This window comes from Falco naumanni, chromosome 7, assembly GCF_017639655.2.
Source record: "Falco naumanni isolate bFalNau1 chromosome 7, bFalNau1.pat, whole genome shotgun sequence".
In the NCBI taxonomy this organism is placed as follows: Eukaryota; Metazoa; Chordata; class Aves; order Falconiformes; family Falconidae; genus Falco; species Falco naumanni.
In genome coordinates, this window is record NC_054060.1 from 71,152,251 (window position 1) to 71,170,195 (window position 17,945).

At 41.8% G+C, this 17,945-nt stretch overlaps 1 protein-coding gene across 4 annotated transcripts in view; it reads right to left on the reverse strand.

Annotated features, from left to right (window-relative positions):
• The window catches only part of LOC121091396 (transmembrane protein 263-like), a 201,073-nt gene extending 184,479 nt beyond the window's left edge, over positions 1 to 16,594 (reverse strand). Inside the window, exons 1-3 of one of the 4 annotated variants that reach the window (XM_040601105.1) lie at positions 16,412 to 16,490; positions 15,749 to 15,799; positions 2,297 to 2,387 (exon numbers count right to left, since the gene is read on the reverse strand). In XM_040601105.1, the coding sequence (XP_040457039.1) occupies positions 2,297 to 2,366 (70 nt within the window). In that variant the 5' untranslated portion in view covers positions 2,367 to 2,387; positions 15,749 to 15,799; positions 16,412 to 16,490. Of the gene's footprint in view, positions 1 to 2,296; positions 2,388 to 13,389; positions 13,465 to 15,748; positions 15,800 to 16,411 lie in introns of those variants that run through there. The other 3 variants (XM_040601101.1, XM_040601104.1, XM_040601102.1) reach the window with 3 other exon arrangements.
• Positions 16,595 to 17,945: the final 1,351 nt, after the last annotated feature.

A 17,945-nucleotide genomic window follows, 5' to 3' on the forward strand; every position in this document is an offset into this window, starting at 1 on the left:
TGCAGTGCAAGCTAGTAAATGAAGTCACTGTGATGCAATCTCGTAAAAAAAGGGATTGTGCTGGAAAGATACAGACTCTGGAGAGCTTTCCATCCCTTACGCAGTCGTTACCAGAAGGCAAGAAGACAGCGTCTCCAATCCATGGATCCCAGGGAACAAGACTGCAGTAGTCATGACACAGTTTATTTATTTATTGCAAAGCATTTGTTTTAACTGGGAAAGTGCTATCAGAAGAAATCACAAATTGTATAAGAGCAACAAGAAGAAGATAAGCACTGAATGGCACTTAATAGTAAAAGAACTTCAGAGATCTATTTCTTTCATGGGGTATCTGTAATCACTCCTGCAACTACACAATCTTTACAGCAATTTGGGTTGGTCTGTGTTGGTAGACAGCAGCTTCCAAGGAAGACTCCTGCTGCTCAGCTCCACCAACACACAGAGCCAGCTGTAAGTTCAGTGTAATCCTGATGGTTCTCTTTCATGAGCAATTTTTGCACCTCTTCTCCCAAGCAGCCTCTAGTTTCAGCTGTGCTCTCAATATCCCTCCTGTTTTGCTACCCCTAATGCCACTGTAAATAAAAAGTACACACTGAGCTCAGACTTTAAAAGAATTCACAGTTTCTACTGAACCACTGCTTTAACAAATCTGCTTGGCTGTTACAGCTCTTCCTCCTCACACCAGCAAAGTGGGCATATCCAGAGCACATGCTTCTCCTAGATCTAACCCAACAAGTCCCAGAAACGGAATATTAATACTGACATTTTCATCATCATTCAAACCAGCAGGGTTGCAGGTAGAAGCAAACATTTCCGTTTACAAAAACTTGGTTGGCAAAAAGCCACACGAACAAAAACCACTTCTAACTGCACAACTTCAAAGTCATAGTTCAAAATACAAGACTATCACTGATCAACTGATAAGACAAGATGATCTCTTGCATTTTACATTCCAGGATATGGTCTCTAGGCTCACGTAATCATCAGCTCAGGCTAGTGACCAGAATTCTTACTTCAGCAATGCACTGCCATTAGATGCTGACTTGGCATTACTTACGAAGAAGAGGGTGTGAGGGAGAGGGGGGGGAAAAAAATAAAAAAAAAAATATCAAGATTATATCCTCTGTATATATATACAGTAATCATGTCATCTTCCACATTCGTTTCCTTTTGGCTTTATAGGAGTTGCAAAAAGAAACCTGCCTTTCACTTACCTCTGTATACCGTAATTGTCAACACAGAGTATATGAAATGGCAGAAGAAGAAATTACAACTTAATGAGAATACTGTAACAGAATGCTCAACAAGAAGGGATGGAGCAGCAAATTTCTAAAACCATCTACCTGGCTGATATTCCCTTTAAGAATGGCTGTCAGTATAAATGCTGTATCAGCATCTTACTCTCTTAAAGGGAAAATATAAAACCCACTTACGTTTCCTAGAGACATGTACTTTAACAGTAAAGTTGCTAATAAGAACCTCAGCACACTCTCAGTTGTTTAAGCCATCCACAATGATTATGAGTGATTGTGTTTTAAAAGTCACTGAACTGGAGACAAAGCTCCAAACGTACCGTCAACTTGTGGCAATATTAGCAGCTTCTATTCAAAGGAAAGCAACACCTATTTTGTTGCATATATACGTCTGCAACATTTACACATGGGAAAAATCCATTCCCTGTATAAATCCAGGGCATGTCACTACAAACAAGGTTTTTAATTAAAATTGGCATTTTTGAGCCTCCTACTGACTGACAGCGTCTCACTGCCTTCTCCTCAAGATGGCTAAACTGGCTTCCAAGAGAGCGAGCTGAAAGAAACAATATCACTAGAATGCCTAACTTTGACAAGTCTCTGCTGGGGGCAATTTCAATAGCAGGATGCTGCAGAGAGGTAAGGAGAGAATAGACTGCTTAGGAAGTCTTCCCTAATGAAGGCTCAAAACATCACAAACAAGACAGCAGAGGAGGCATTTTATTCCTAAGCCTACAGACAGAATGATCAAGCAGGACAATTTTAATCAGAAACCGTATTGTTAAAGAGAATGCAGAACAATGTCCGCACCTCAGCGGGTGTAACTTTCTTTGAATGCAAAAGCAGGCTTAGGGGCTGGCGAGACCTCTGGCTGGGGAGGCTGTTGGCACAGCTGTCAGCACTGAGAAAGCTTCATCCCTCTCAGAAAACAGGCAGACATAGGCTCTCAAGTCAGATAGATATATAAATAAGGAAGACTTCCTTGGCCAGAACACTTTCCCCAATTTAATGCAAAGTGTTTATACTGACTGCTAGTACTGTACCTTCGGGAGGCTCTTCCCGCAGATGAGGAGGCAATTCTTCACTTGTTGTCTCAGTTTCATCTTCCACCATCTGTGTTTCTAAGGTAGGTCCCTGCAGAACAGAACAGCAAGAAGAGGTAAATTGGAGAAAGTTCAGAAAGGAACTACAGAAATAATTACAGGATTAGATAATACGCCAGCCAGTAAGGACACAAGGACCTCACTTTGGCTGATGAGACACAAAGCTGCTGGGAGATTTGTTTGCAGTCAAGTTACTTGCATGAAGGGAGGAGGAAAAAAATGGATTTAAAAAAAGGACTCTTCAAGCTAGCAAACAAAGTTACAAGGGTCTGAGTAGACTAAAATCCAGGAACTGAATGGTAAAAGTTTCTAAATTACTATTTCTAAAACACACAATGCAACAATAAATTCAAATCTCCATTTACCAAGGGCAACAGCAGATTCAGCATCACTTGGAATTTCCAGGGGAAAAAAATCCAATCTCTGATTTGTGTTACCAAGACTAGATTCTGAAATGTCTGTGGCCTGTTCAGGAGATCAGTATGGGTTGTACTAATGATCCCACACCTCATTTTTCAAAAGACAACAAACCAAACTGGTTTTACAATCTTCAAACCCACCCAGGTCCACTGACCACGCAGTTTTCCCCCTACATGCCTCTACGCGTGCACTTCTGCTGCACGTGTAACACGCAAAACTAACCACCCATGAAAAACTACCAGACTGCCCTCCGAAGTTCTGCAGTTACACTTTCCAGCCTTCAGGATCTCAGGAAGAGCCTGCAATGCTGCTCTGGAAGGATGCAGGCAGAGTTACCAGATTCATAGACTTTTTGTAGAGAGCATTCACTTATATTTAAGGCTGCTGAACTGACTTTGCACACACAGTACCTTCATGACTTGTGCAGCTATAAAGGTGTAGTAGTTGCTTTTTCAGCTGCAAACTACCAAAGTAAAAAATCACACTGCCCCACTGTCTGCTGCTCCTCCTCCCCTCCTGCTCCACCACCCCACATCCCCCCTCAGCTTTAAATAAAAAATAACAGCAGAGTGAACACCAGGCATAGCTGCAGAGCTCCTTTAGAAACAAAATCCAACTAACCCATTTTCTTCTTTTGGAATGGCAGTACAGTAAAGAGTGAAATCAGAAACTTGGCAGTCATTAGGAAACCAGGCTTCTGTGCACCCTGAAAATATTAATGGGTTTGCAGTCTGAACTATCTGAAGGTGTGTTTTAACATATGCAGCTGGAAGGTTACAGAACCCAGCTAACTGGTACATCAGCAATTGTCAGATTTTATTTTATGAACTCAGGAAGAAAAAGCACTCACGGCATTGAAGTTGCAGTATTTATCTTCATATTATGACTGCAAGGTTACCCCCAACAGCATCACACACTTTCTCCGTTTCCTCATCTTTCACATCATGAAAATACTTTTTACTTTGCACAAGTAGCTTACATTTTCATCCATTCCCCATTTTTTTTTCAACGAAATGGACATAAAAACAAGAAGTATCACAAAAACATTGTTTTCAAGAGTCTGACAGCAAGGAAAACAGATCACTCAGGTGAAGTATTAAGTCTATTGTGATAGCGTCACCATCATAATCTTGATTTCTGCCATCCACAACTATGCAAACTTTACCTAAGCTGTTTACCTATTTCTCATTTAAAAACACCTGGTATCAATACTGCCTGGCCTTGGTCAGCAAGCAGTTCAAACTTTAAGTCATGCATTGCAGTAGCTATCACGGAAAGGAGGAAAAAAAAATTACCATAGGGTACAGATGAGAAAGTAGCAAGTTGCCTGACTTATTCCAATTAAAAATCAAACCCAGAAATCAGTTATCAACACTGAGGTCTAACCATCTCCTCACTTCACCTAAATAATATGATCTAGATTTTAAGAATGAGTAAACAACTGTGGATGTTAGCAATGAATTGAATATGCGGTACTTATTTAAGTAAGTTTCTACATCAACCACAGGCAACATTTATACATATTTCTTTCACAGCCATTAGTGCTACAGAGAGAGAAAGGAGAAGACAAGGCTACATTAGTAAACTAAATCAGAACATTTGTTTTCGTACAGAAGATGTAGGCATGTAGGACATGAGGTGCCAATATTTGCCTTGCAAACATTCCTGAACCACCACTATAAGAACTCGTAAACTAGAAGTGGTCTTGAATCCAAATCCTTTGCCTGTACTTTGTTGTTTGCAACACCAAAATAATTTTAATTCAAAAAAAAGTAACAGAACCCTCCGCACAAGGTGAAGCTTAAGTCCTTACTAACTCTATGCTGCCCAAGGAGATAACCTATCTTCCAGGGACTAAGGAAAAGCCGCTAAGGAAAACATTATCTTTCCTTCTTCAAAATAGTCAGTAGTCTCACTTTGCTCCATGAGACAAACCTGCTCAGTGGCTTCTCCCATTAACAGTCCATGATAGTGACGATCCTTTGGGTTACATAAATGCATCATCTACATAAATGCAAAGAGGATGCAAAATGCAGTCAAAAGTGAGTGGTGGCGTTATGGTGCTTCTTTCCTCATGCATGAACTCAGTGTTCACTAGCAGTACAACTCTCCAGTATGGTGACAATTGACATTGACAATACTTACCCTGAAATTAAGGTTTATCTGAGTTGACGGTCAACCTCAGCACTAAGCTAGTATTAAAAACTCCAGCTGCGAGGAAAACAGAGCCCACTATTGACACTATAAAGTCCACGGCTGAGATGCTATTTGCCATCACCTACGTCCCTCCAATTCAAAACTTTATCACTTGCTACTATAATCCCACAGAACTAAAATACACAATGCAAGATTCCTACTTTGACAGAACATTCTTCGTATCTAACAGAAATGGCCAGAATTTTTGAAGATTTTTTTTTCACTACTCAAAAGCAACCAATCACAACATTTTTTGGAGAATCTTCCCAAAACACCAAAAAAAAACCTGCTTTTTTATTTATTTCAAAACTTAAAAATTGAAACACAGTCTAGATTCCCATGGCATATCAAGTAACCAGAAACTTAAGTTCTCCAAGAATTGTTTTGCAAGGAACCTTGAAATCTTGAGATTTCCCAGTTCCTAAAATAAAGTTAGAAAAGTTTTCTATAGAAAACCCCAAGTTCTTATCTCATTGATATCTTATCACTATATATAATCACCTGTAACATAGGCAGCATAATATATAAACATTCTCAGTGTAATAACTTAGACCAGTGAGTAAGCATGCACAGTGTTGGTACGGAATTCCCCTAAGGAATGAAAACGTAAAACTTAACAGTAGATGAGATCCTAGGTTCTCTCATCTCTATCTAACAGTAATACTTAAGGCTCAAAGACTGACACGTTATTAACAAGATTACAAAGTCTCTTTACAACGGCTTTGCATCTTACATTAGCACATCCATTGCTTTTTCAGTTATATCTGCTGAGTTTAATTCACCAGGTCTGCCGCAAGCTTGGTAGCCAATACTTAAGCTGTCTGCAGTTCAGGCAGCACAGTGACCTACAGCAAACAAAAATTCCAAGAAATTGTCTTCTAAGAAGATTTATAACTACATTATAGTTTAAGTTGTTGGTCTCAACACTATTTTTTTTATATACACTATTATTGTGAGAATGAGGCATCAGTTACATTTGGGTTTTTTCATTCTTAAGGATCCTTGCCAGACAAGGGGAATGGGATGCACACATCTGCTTAAGTTACTGGCTTTGCAGATAAACAGCCATGCAGTGTCCACCAGTTCCATAATAATCCTCTTAAGCTGCAGCCATGGTAGAAGTAATGCACGCAGATGTTGTCTGTGCTTCGATGCTCCCTCTAGGAGCATCCTGGATGCAGGAAGATGTGTCAACAGTTCAGAAACATCAGTGGATTATTAACTGCACTATATTCTTTCAATTATTTAGGGTTTGTATAGCCATTTTAATTGAGAATGTGGTTCCAGTCCTCACTAGAGCCATTGAAAAGGCACAGATTTAAACAGATATTATTACAGGAACAGTCAGGTTATGGTGCAGAGCCTAGGAACATATAACTAAGAAAAACCTCTTGGCTTTCCAGAGACAGTCCCTGCTCTCATAAGCAAGCACATCGTACAATTCCTTTCAGCAATTGATGAGTTTCTGACTACGAGCACTATTAAGATTTAATGGCAATTTTTAAAAGTCGTATTTTCAAACAAGATCTAAGCTGACCAGAAACAAGTCAACTCAAGCAGAGGCAATAAAACTGAAGTTATGGATGTGCCAATTCCAAGGTAGCTCACACTGTCCCTCCCAGCAGTTTCAATAAACTACAAGGAAGCTGAAAGGCTTTGTATAAACACAGCAAATTATAAAAATAAAGAGAAAAACCTACAGGGATTCTCACAGAAACTGCCTGAGGAACATAACCTATGTTCTGATCATACTACATGACTACTGACCTTACAGCACAGATTAACTCAAATATTGCAGGCTGTTGTGACCTGGTAAATTAGCGTTTGTTTGTTGTCTTGTACTGTGTTTCATTGTATTTACGGATTGAGAGGACTGCCAGTACCAAACTAAGCAAGTGTGACAAATCACCTACAAGAATTTCAGACTACACCTCATGCTTTTCTGTGGGATACAATACTTTTGAGAATAATTCTGCCCAGAACTCCAGTGATATGGTCGTATTTTCAGTATATTTAAAGACTATATTTTACATATGCTGTGATAAATCCATGCATGGCAGAAAGAAGGTTCCTATCCAGTGAGGGTCAGTATTTCCCACAAGGTACCGAATTACATTTATGATGCTTACACAGAGAGCTGCATTTATCACCACATTTGTATTAACAAATGATTTCAGCATGGTCAATCATAAAAACAGCCTATACTATCTCAGCCTCAGCAGAGTATTAAGTACTCAAAAAACCCACATAGTTCAGCAGCAGCCCCAACAGCAGGCCCATTGTGCTCCTAAGTCAACAGTGACATGAGTCTGTCACTGCAGATGCCCCAACAGGTTAAGGCAACACTGGAAATAACTAAGCTTTCCAAAAAGTCCCTACAGACCATCTTGAAACAAGCAAAAAAACCCTACCCTGCACCACCACTGCTTTTAGACTGCCTCTTAGACTCTACTCTTCTACTTAGCATTACATTAATATACGGTATATAATCTTAAACCAAAGTACAGTCTGTTCACTGAGCCAGGATTAGCTAATGAATAGCAAAAAATCAAACCCCAAAACAAAGGCCAAAAAGGGTGACGGGGTGGGGATCAAAATTAAAAAAAAAAAAAAAATCAATGCTGTGAAAAATTATTACTGAAACTGAATGAGTTGGAGCCAAATAACTTCCAAGTTTTCTTCAGTTTATGACTACTAGTAGATACTTTACTGCTGTTCTCAAACAAGGAGAGGCATGTATCTTACAGTTCTGTTCCTTCTTCCCTTTCCTACCCAACCCCCAGAAACACAGCATTCTTTAAAAATCCCCCATGCAGGCAAAACCAAAAGAAAACCCAAAACATGAATACTCCTCTCCATATACTGAATTTTATTAGTAATCATTTGCGCCTTACAGAACTGAAGCTCGAGGAATATAAAACTCAGTCATGACTTTAGCATCTCAGTTCTGAGACTACACTTCAGAAATTATTTTAAAATCCACAGCTTTAGCTACTACGTTCCCTGTGCATTTTCAAGTGAAAATAGTATTTATTTCCTGACCTAGTTCTTCGTATTTCCATTCTTGCTCCTCAGCACTTTACTCTAGTTTTTCCTGACATTCATCTTCACGTTCAGTCCCATTCTGGACTTGAGCCTAGACTCTCACTTCTTTCACTGTTCAAAACTGCCTCATTCCTCGTAGATCCTCTCCTTAAGAGCCCACAAGGTCAGACCCACTTCATTCTACACAAGCCTTCAACTGCCACCCTAAATCACATGTCCTCTGTTCTGCCTAACACTGACTTTCAGACCTGGTATTCTATGTAGGCACAATTCCAATAAAGCAATTTAGCACAGGAAAATTATCAGCAGCACAGGCTTCACCCCTCCACATCTGTGATTCCACTCATAAGCTTTCCCAGCACAGGTCCAACACCTTTTTTAAAAAACATCTTAACTGATAACTACAAAGGCTAGATGCACCCCTAAAGAATTACAAGACTCTGTGGGAAGAAACAAGCGAAGTAATCCCCAAGAACAGACCAGTTTAAGTGCTTTGGGAAACTATTTTTAAAGCATCTTAGTAAAAGCATTGACTATTTTTGCATTATGTTTAAAGAATGCTTATTGCGCACCCACAAGACTAAAAACCAGTTTCCTGCACATTTCCGTATCTTGCTCCCTCCTAAAACCACAAAAACCCCAGCTCTTCTCATCCCAGATTAAATTCCTCCACACAGGTGAGAGATGATAACATATTCGGACTGGGCTGAACATATGCAGATGCCAAAGAGCTTGCCAGATGCAGTAACAATGAAGCTGACCTTCATCAGGACCTCCTACAATGCCATCACTAATGACAGTGTTCATTTGGGATCTCTATCCAATCACTGTTATGAAGTTTCTCAGAACTTATCTTTGATACTTCATGTTTAAACAAATTATTCCATTCCTCAGAATGTCATTTCTGCTTCTACACAACTCCATGAAGCCTCAACTCCTACAGAGAACAAGGGGTTGTGGGGTTTTTGGTGTTGGTTTTTTTTTTTGTTTTGTTTTGTTTTTTAAATTTTAACAAGCATACGCTGAGTAGGTAGATCAACATGACGACTCCCTTTCCTAGGGAGCTGAGGGCTACAGGTACTTTAACTTCAGCTGAAGCACATAACCATCTTCTTACCCACTACTGCTCAGATAACCCCACGCAGACAGTGGAAACAAGTTTAGGACTATCACTGTACCTTTGTTAGATAGGTATCTGTTGCAGCTGCAGCTTGTTCTTCAGCAATGAATTTTAGCATATTGGGAAATTAAAAAAAAAATAAGACTTTCATTTAAAATTTTCTAAATGTAATAGGCACATTCCAGTGAATCTGCCATTGCTATTGATTGCACACCCACACCTCAGGGGTTTCCAAAGTTGGCTGGATTTTTCCTGCAGAGGGAAGAAAATTGATCTGCAACCATAAACATTTTTTTCCCCCCCGCTTTCCTGTAGTTTTAAGCAAGCCTCTTGATGGATGTTTTGCTTTTAATTTTGCAAAACAAGGTTAGCTCATAATGAGAGCTTCGGTGCCAGGTTTCAGCCCAAGGGGAATTTGAGTTGCAGTTATAAATTCCCTGGAACACTAAAGTAAAGTACAGAAATAGAATTGCTGAGGATGACAGTAGTGTAAAATTATAGCACTTTGTTCAAAGTACACTGTAAGAACTAGAGAAGTTGCTTAGATTATTTACTCATCTCTGCATTTGGACAAACACATTAGGGAGGCTACGATTTTTAACAACACTTTTTTTGTCTTGACAACAGGACTGGAGGAGAGAAGCAACGAGAGCAAGTTTTAATGTTGCAAATCCCAAATCAAGATTGAGTTCTATTGTTCTCAGCAGAAGAGTCAAATCCTCTTTCTACAGCAATAGAACAACTTTGTACTGCGAGTAATCCTAATTAGCGTTTACTTGGCATAAATAACTTTTCAACAGCACTAGTGACACCACAATCTCTTCTCCATTCACCAAGCTAGTAAACAATTTGGTTTACACTTTTTACACTCACATTTTATATGGGGCAGATAACAGCATTTATACAGCAAAAAAGCCAATACAGTCTACTCAGCAGTAGGTCAGACAGTTCTGGATTTTGAATTAATTATTGTATTGAATTTTGTCTTGATCGACCATTTATTTTCCATCTGAATTTTACCTATTATTCAATGTTATTCAATATTATTCAATGTTAGCTCAGAAAGAAAGTGTTTTTCAAAAATCAAACCAAACAAACTACGCTTCGTTTGATCATTTACTGACCTGGCCCAAATAGAACGCTCCTCACTTCAAGCAGGTTAACCAGTGTAATTATCAAAAGGACACCATGCAGCAGCGCATAGACTGAAAAGCTACCCCAAAAGAGGCTGCATAATTTGCTGTCAATGCTAGTTTAAACTACTACCTCCACAAGGAAGGGTATGCCTTGCACAGAATACTGTTTACATTAAAAAAAACCTGACCATGCTGAATTGCATTTGTTTGGAAAAAAGAAGTTTCACAAAGGTAAAGTGTCACTGCACAGCATAACTGAAGCATTAGCAATTGTTAAAGTTGGAGCAGCCTATTACATGGGGAAAAGCAGTTGTTACAGAAACACCCAGCAGACACTGAACTCTCCAGAGGAGCGCAATACAGAATGATGCAGGACGAAAACATGACCCTGCATCACAGCAAACCATTCGGAAAACAATTAAACAATTACCAATAATGATATCTAAAAAAATACAAATTAACTCATACTGATAACTGACCATTCACTGATTTAGGCAGTTTCAGTGGGAAGAAGTCTTCCTACATCCTGGCAGTCATTCACTGCCTGTCAACAAAAACTCCAGGGGGAAAAAAAAATTCATTCAGACAGCTGAGCTGGCGGACTAAACCCAAGCAAGAATAAGACTTAATGGCCTGCAGTTCTATTGCACATTCTACGTAACTACAATTAGCAAACGTAGTATAGATTTACTTTTCTCCAGCCTGGTCCTTGACAGGTTGATTTAATGATTAATGCCATTTTAGCTCAGACTTAAAAGAAATAATAACGCACTCCGCAGAAAGAATATTCTCCCCTTTCCTTATAAGATGTGGAAGTACCAGTCTAGAAAGCTGCAGACAGCATGAGACATTCATCCGAAATAAAAATGAGAAGTCCTTTACTTAATAATATAGGCCTATACAACAAGAGGTCATTAAGATCATCTTAACTATGCTAGAGATTTAGAAAGTCTCTTTCCATTACCTTCAGTAGGGCCACAATTTCAAAAAGAAAAAGAAAAAAACCCCAAACAAAAAACCCAAACCAAACCAACAAACCAGCAACTGATGGAAGGATGTGATACATTAAGCAGTATTCTGTAACATGGCCTACTCAAATTACCCGACTTCCATGCATTTATTTCCTTAAGAGTCCACAACTACTGTTTTAGCTTTAATGAGTGGAAATCTAACTAGTTTTTTCAAGGGCTCTTACAGCTAGAACATAGTAATTTCTACAACAAAACTTGAATGCAAAGTACATCAGCGTGTACCCAGCTTGAAAAGCACGAGCACTCCCCCATAAAAGACAGTCACAAGAGGCATCACTGGAACAGTTTGAAACACAAAGCTGTCTTGCCAAAATCTTAATCTCAATTTTTAAAACTGGGGGGGGAAGCTGCAAATTTATTTGAAGTCAAACAGTTGCTCCAAAAGCACCAAAAGTAATTATAAACACTAGAAATCGAGGTAAAATATAAAATATTTTACTCAATCCAGAACTTATTTCTGTTTCCTTATTTCATTAAGAATGCATTTTCTGCAAAACATCAAACATTTCTGAATTAGCTGGAAGATTGTAATACGATATATTTAACACACAAATTTTAAATTGATTTTGTTGATGGGTTAGTAGTTAAGTATATCCTTCCATACAAATGAGTTATGAACTCCAGAGGTCTTTTTAGATCAGTGCTGCTTGTTGTTCTGTGCATTTAGTGGTTGTGTTTTGAAGGAGAAACATTTCAGATAAAGTATTTACTTTACAGAATGAACACTACATCTTCTCATACTACCAAGCTCTCCAGTTCCACACCTAGCCCGCGTGCCTTAAACTTGACAGCCAGAAGCACTGCCAGCAATAATGCCCCTGTTATTTCAGGCTTCAGAGATCTCATATTTTCCCACACTAACGGCGAGAAGCGTAACATGGATCACAACTTGCTGTATACAAGATTCCAACCGGAGTAACTTCACTCGGCAAAACTAAACAGCTCTCAGATAGAGAAAGCACTTCATCATTACGAACACAAGTAACCCAAGTTAAAAAGTAAAAATTCATTCTGGCAGCAATAGTTTTTGGTAACTGCTCCATTCAAAATGCTTTTTTAGATTGAAAGGAACCCAAAAATTGCACTAGGCCTTAGGCATCTCTGCAGAAGTGCTAAAATTGTAACATTTGCTAACACAAGCAGAAACCACTTCTGTGACTTCCAGTAAGTTCAACCAGCAACAACATTTCTTTTGAAGAAACTGCTTAAGAACTCTACTACTGGCCTCACCAATGTAAGCATGTACCTTTCCCAGGATTTTGACGGCATGTAACCTCTTCCCATCTCTCTGAAACTCAGCTGAAACACTGGGAAAAGAAAAACACCAGAAAGTCTGCAAGGTAGTTTACCAATAAAGAAAACCAGATGTGACCAATTGTCATCAACTATTCAAGCTAGAATTACCTGCAGCATATACAGCCTGTGTTCCCTTTTACTCGATCACTTACATTCATTCTCCTCCTGCTTCCTGTAACAAATTTAGGGCTACATACCATGAAAAAAAAAAAAAAAAAAGATTACTACATACTCCACAGAAAGTAATACTTTTTGTCTCTTCTCGGTTTTATAAGCTGTTCCTTCTCCAAGTACTTTTCATTTCAACTGTCAAGAGCCCTGCTGAACAGGATCAGCCATATTAAAAAAACCAAGTTACATATACATCAAGTTTTGACAGGACAATCCATGGCATCCTTCAGGAAAAGAGCTGTTTGTAAATACAAGCAAGAGAATTATTTATGTACGCTTTCCGTAACTTTTGATGCCTCATCTTCAAAATACCTTGCCTTCACCTGATCTCTAGGACTCATCTGCCAACACCAAGTATCACAGGCAGTCAGAAAAACAGAACTATAGACAATAAGTTCACATTCGTTCTCGTAAATACAGCTGTAAGTTTCTCAAAGGAAAATGTCACATTTATGACACCTGTCTTATCCCAAAATACATAACTTAAATGTGAGCACATGCCGAAGTATCACAAGCTCTCTTTCTACTTTGGAGAATCACTTCAATAAAAAGGGGAGCAGCAACTTAATTGAAATCACATCTTGAGCTTACTTTCCCAAACAAGAACTTCAATACAACCTGACACACTGAAATGCTCTTCATTCCTCTGATTTTGGATTTAAGTTAGCACAGTGCCGGGAGCAGTGTTAGAAGCATTCACTGCAGCAGCAGCCGTACCATGTAGCCATGGGGGACTATCTCAACGCCCCCATTCCCTCACTGGCTGAAGATAAGAGGTTTTGTTAACAATTTCGCAAGCACATTCTCCAGTGCTGCTCGTGACCTGAGAAACCCAGTGTTTTGTCACAACAGAATAATACTGGAAACACACTGTATTGTGGGACAGTAATTGGTTGCTGACAACGTGATGGATGGGAGGCGGTTTGATCATCTCCCTACAGTTCTCCTTTCCCCTAATGAATGAAACTGCCCTCTCCATCTGACAGACCTATTACCCAGGCTCCTAATGCAGCCTGAAAAGTTGTATCTCCTTGCTGTCAAGATGGATTTGCCCCTGAAGGAAAGCAAATGCTCTTGGTATATTCAAAACATACCGCTAATTTATTCCAACATATGGGAACAGTCTACTTTCAAGCTGATTGCCTCTCACTCCTGTGCTATAGTGCAGGAAATAGGGGCTTTAACCAGTTTTATACCTTGCATAGCCTGAAAGGGCCCAGAGATGCTGCCTTTCAGGACTGCCACTGCTCGTTGCTTCGAAGAGATGGGAACAGAAGCAAAGTACACGTCAAGACTATCTTGAATCCCATCCAGCTTCAACACCCCAAGTTTTAAAGCATGACTTTGCCACACTACTTTATCTTTTTAATAGACTGACTTAAAAATAAAATACATCAAGCTTTAGTTGCCTCAGCAACAATCATGTTCGTGACGGATCCTGAAAGGATCACATCCACAGCAGAAGTCCCCGATGGCACCACTTCTCTTCACCTGCTTCTTCCCTCCCGCAAGCAGGCAGACCAGCTTTACACATGCTAGCATTAATTTGGTTTACTTGGACAGCGCTGCCTTCTCAGCAACCTGCTAGCCAGCATCAATGAGAAAGGGTCAAAACTAATACTGCTAAAAATACCCAAACTCAAATTTCCCAAGACGTAACAACAATTAAGGGAGAAACAGGCAAGACAACTTTTCAAAAAGCTTGGTTCTGATGTATTCCCTGCAATCATCAACAACTTAAACCTTGATTTGTTTTGAAGTCACACTGAACTATTTGTGAGCAGGTCCATAAAAGGGATTCAGACCCAGGTCCCACACCAGCACCCTTCCCTCCCGCTAGCTTCTCCCTTCCTCACCCTTTTAAGGAGTAAAAAAGCCTGTGCACATTTTGATGCGTTCCATTTGTCAATTAAAAGTGTAATTATCCCTGCCCCTCGTTTAAGACTTTGAATCATGCATGTGCAATGATCTTATACAGCAAAAACTGAGGCAACTGCTACAGCAAAAGGTGGCACATATGCAAAGAAACATACACTCAAAGAAAGTACCCTGGCAGAGAGAGCACCATGAACCTTTTTATAATGAAAAGCTCTGCAGAGTGCTTATATCTAATGATTGGATAAAAAAAAAAAAAAAAAAAAAAAAGACACCACTAAAAAACACTCACTCCCCAAACACACATTTTTTTTGCAATCAGAATATGACTCCACTCACATTTCACTGTATTTTAAGTGAGCCCATCTAAAAGAGCCACAAGCTTTCCCAACTCTAGTAGGGCAAAAGAGGTTCAGCAGAAGTAATGGGCTTAACAAGAATAATCAGTTGTTTACTCTGTATGCAATAAAACAGATGCTGAAGGAAATCTTCTCAGTTTTGGCCTCAAGCTGCATGTACTGTTCAACCAGCACTCTGAAGTTTTTGTTTTGCAGTATAAGTCAACAACTCACCCAGAGCCATGGCAATGTTTACCAAAAACCGCCTCATTTGTGGTTTTTTGTTGTCCCACACTATTTGAACTAACATGCACCCAAAAAGAAAAAAATTTACTCTTTACTACAACGCTTGGAACAAATGCAGAACAAAAAAAAAATAACACTGCATAGGAGGAGTCATTCTTTTGAAATATATTTATTTAATGTACTCAGAAACCGTCCCTTTTCTTTTCATCTGTCAGCTGTGCAGCCACTGATGGCTGAAAGCCCCCTGAGCAGAGATGATCGTTAACCCAAGCGACCAACACATGTGCACTGCCCAGAACCCGACACTTGCACAAGCTGGGGAACTTCTAACACATACTTACTCCACTCAGAGGCTCGGAGGAAGGCCTGAGCCAAATGTCTCCATCAGGACAGGTGCAGACCATAGCTACACACGCTGTTTCTGCCTCAAACAGCTTACCATCTAGCTGATCAATAATTTTTATTATTTTTTTTTTAAGTGCTATACAAATTCAGGAGACAGGGAATGTCAAGTGTACCTCATCTTTTAGATTGTTTAACAAGAGGGACCCGTTTCAAAAGCCATACACCTGCAAATTAAAGAGACAGAACATAACAGGAAGAAAAACAAAACCATGGCACCACTGACTCCCGACCAACACAACCCAAGAGACAACCTCTCAACCCAGAGCTAGTATGTTAGCACTTTTATAGCCCGGCCAGCCCCCGCGCCGAAGGGCCAACGCTTTGGCCCGTTTCTATCCTAATTATTTCCCAGAGGGAATGGGGGGGGGGGGGAGGGGGAGGCGAGGGTCTCCCCGGCGCTCCCTGGGGGGGCAGCAGCCCACCCGCACGGCACCCCGGCCGCCAGCAGGGCGAGCCCTGGGGGGCAGGGCCCCTTCCCGCGGGCACCGGCCCGGGGGGCGCGGGCAGCCTCCCCCACCGCGGCAAGCGGCCCGGCTCGTGATGGAGTCGCAAAGGGAGGGAATCCCTCAGGGGAGACGGTTCCCTGAAGCGGCACCATATCCCCCACGAAGCCAGAAGCTTCTGGAAGTTGTACGTCGGCTACGAGAGCGAGCGGCCGCCACCTCCCGCCGCGGGCCCAGTCCCGACCCCTCGCCCCCCACCCAGGAGCCGCCAGGCCCAGCCGAGCCCCGCCGTGGGGACCCCCCCCCCCGCGCAGTGCCAGCCGCCGGCATCACCTTCATGCCGCGTCTCCCGGAGCGCCGCCCGGCGGGGATGGAGGGCGGGCAGGCGGCCGGCTGCGTCCCCGTGTCCCCGGGCGCTGGGGCTCCGGCTCGTCCTGCGCGATGTAAACACACGGCGGCGGGAGGGCGGAGGGTGGGCCGGGGGGGCAGCGCCATGGCAACCCGGCCGGAAGAGGAAGCGGGGGTCAGGGCCGCCATCTTGGCGGGCGGCGGGACCTCACCGCAGGGGGCTCAGGGCTCGCCGGGCCGGGCGGGCGGCCGCGGCAGCTGCGCGGGGCTTCGTGCCGTCACCGAGGTTGGCAAAGCCCTTTGAGACCATCGAGCCCAACCGTCACCCCAGCCCACCCCAACCCGTGTCCCCAGGTGCCACAGCTGCGCGGTTTCTGAACACCTCCAGGGATGGCGATGCCCCCCTGGGCAGCCTGTCAGTGCCTGACCACCCGTTCCGTGAGGGAATTGTTCCTCATATCCAACGTAAACCAACCCTGGCACAACCAGAGGCAGTTTCCTCTGTCCTAAATTTCAGCAACACTCCAAGAGATTGGGAGCCCAGAGGTTCCAATGAAGCCAGGGCTAGGGGCAGCCTTTGCCGAGAAACCCTGCCGGCCGCACTGCTGTAAAAAGCAATTCCTGAAGCCTGATGTGAAAATGCTTAACAAATTGTAACACGCCACCTCAAATTTCCCTCGTATGCCTGATGGGAATGTCATAAAGGGAGATGAACTGACCCAGCCATGGTGAAACAAGGCAGCGGTGTTTGGCCAAGGTGAGGAGTGGGTTCTCTGGGCCATGCCGTCGCTGCGCCGATCCCAGCAGAGAGCAGAGTTACTAGGAGGGCCTGGCGCGTTTCTAGCCCTCTTCTGACCTTATCCTCAGCCCGTGCAGCCTGCCTCCAGCCTGCAGGATGGAACTGTATCCACTGCTGCACCCACTGCTGCACCCACTGCTGCTTCACGTCAGGGTAGACTGTTTGGTGGCAAAGATAAAAAGAGAATCTCAAGGTAGTCCCGGGCATGAAAGGTTTTCTGTCCATGTATTACTTTAAAAGTGTCATTGCACCCGATTGCACGTGTGGATAGAAAGGTGTTCCTACCAACAAATTGTTTGATGCAATAAGTGAAGCCAGGTAAAGCAAAACAAAGAGAAGGGTGGTCTGACGTAATGGCTCCTGGAACTGGGAGATAAAACAACATTAAGCAAATGAGGGTGATGAGAGTTCAATTTTCTCTGAGGTAGTACTATTCCACAGGTGAATATTGAATTAATACATTACATAGAGAACACACCTACAACTCTACAAGTGCTTGAATCCTGAAGAAAGACTGCTTTCCCCCCCCCCCCCCCCCCCCCCCCTTAATTTACCCCTTGACTGAGAAACATCATAGTTTCTTTTAAAAAAAATATGCCCTTGGCAGCCATGTGTGTCTTCTGAATCATTCTTCAGTACAGCGGCCCCTGTTTAGTCAGGAACCATAGAAGGAAAAATGTGCTAGCTTAAAGGCTAGAAATGCCTTCTCTCAGTGCACAG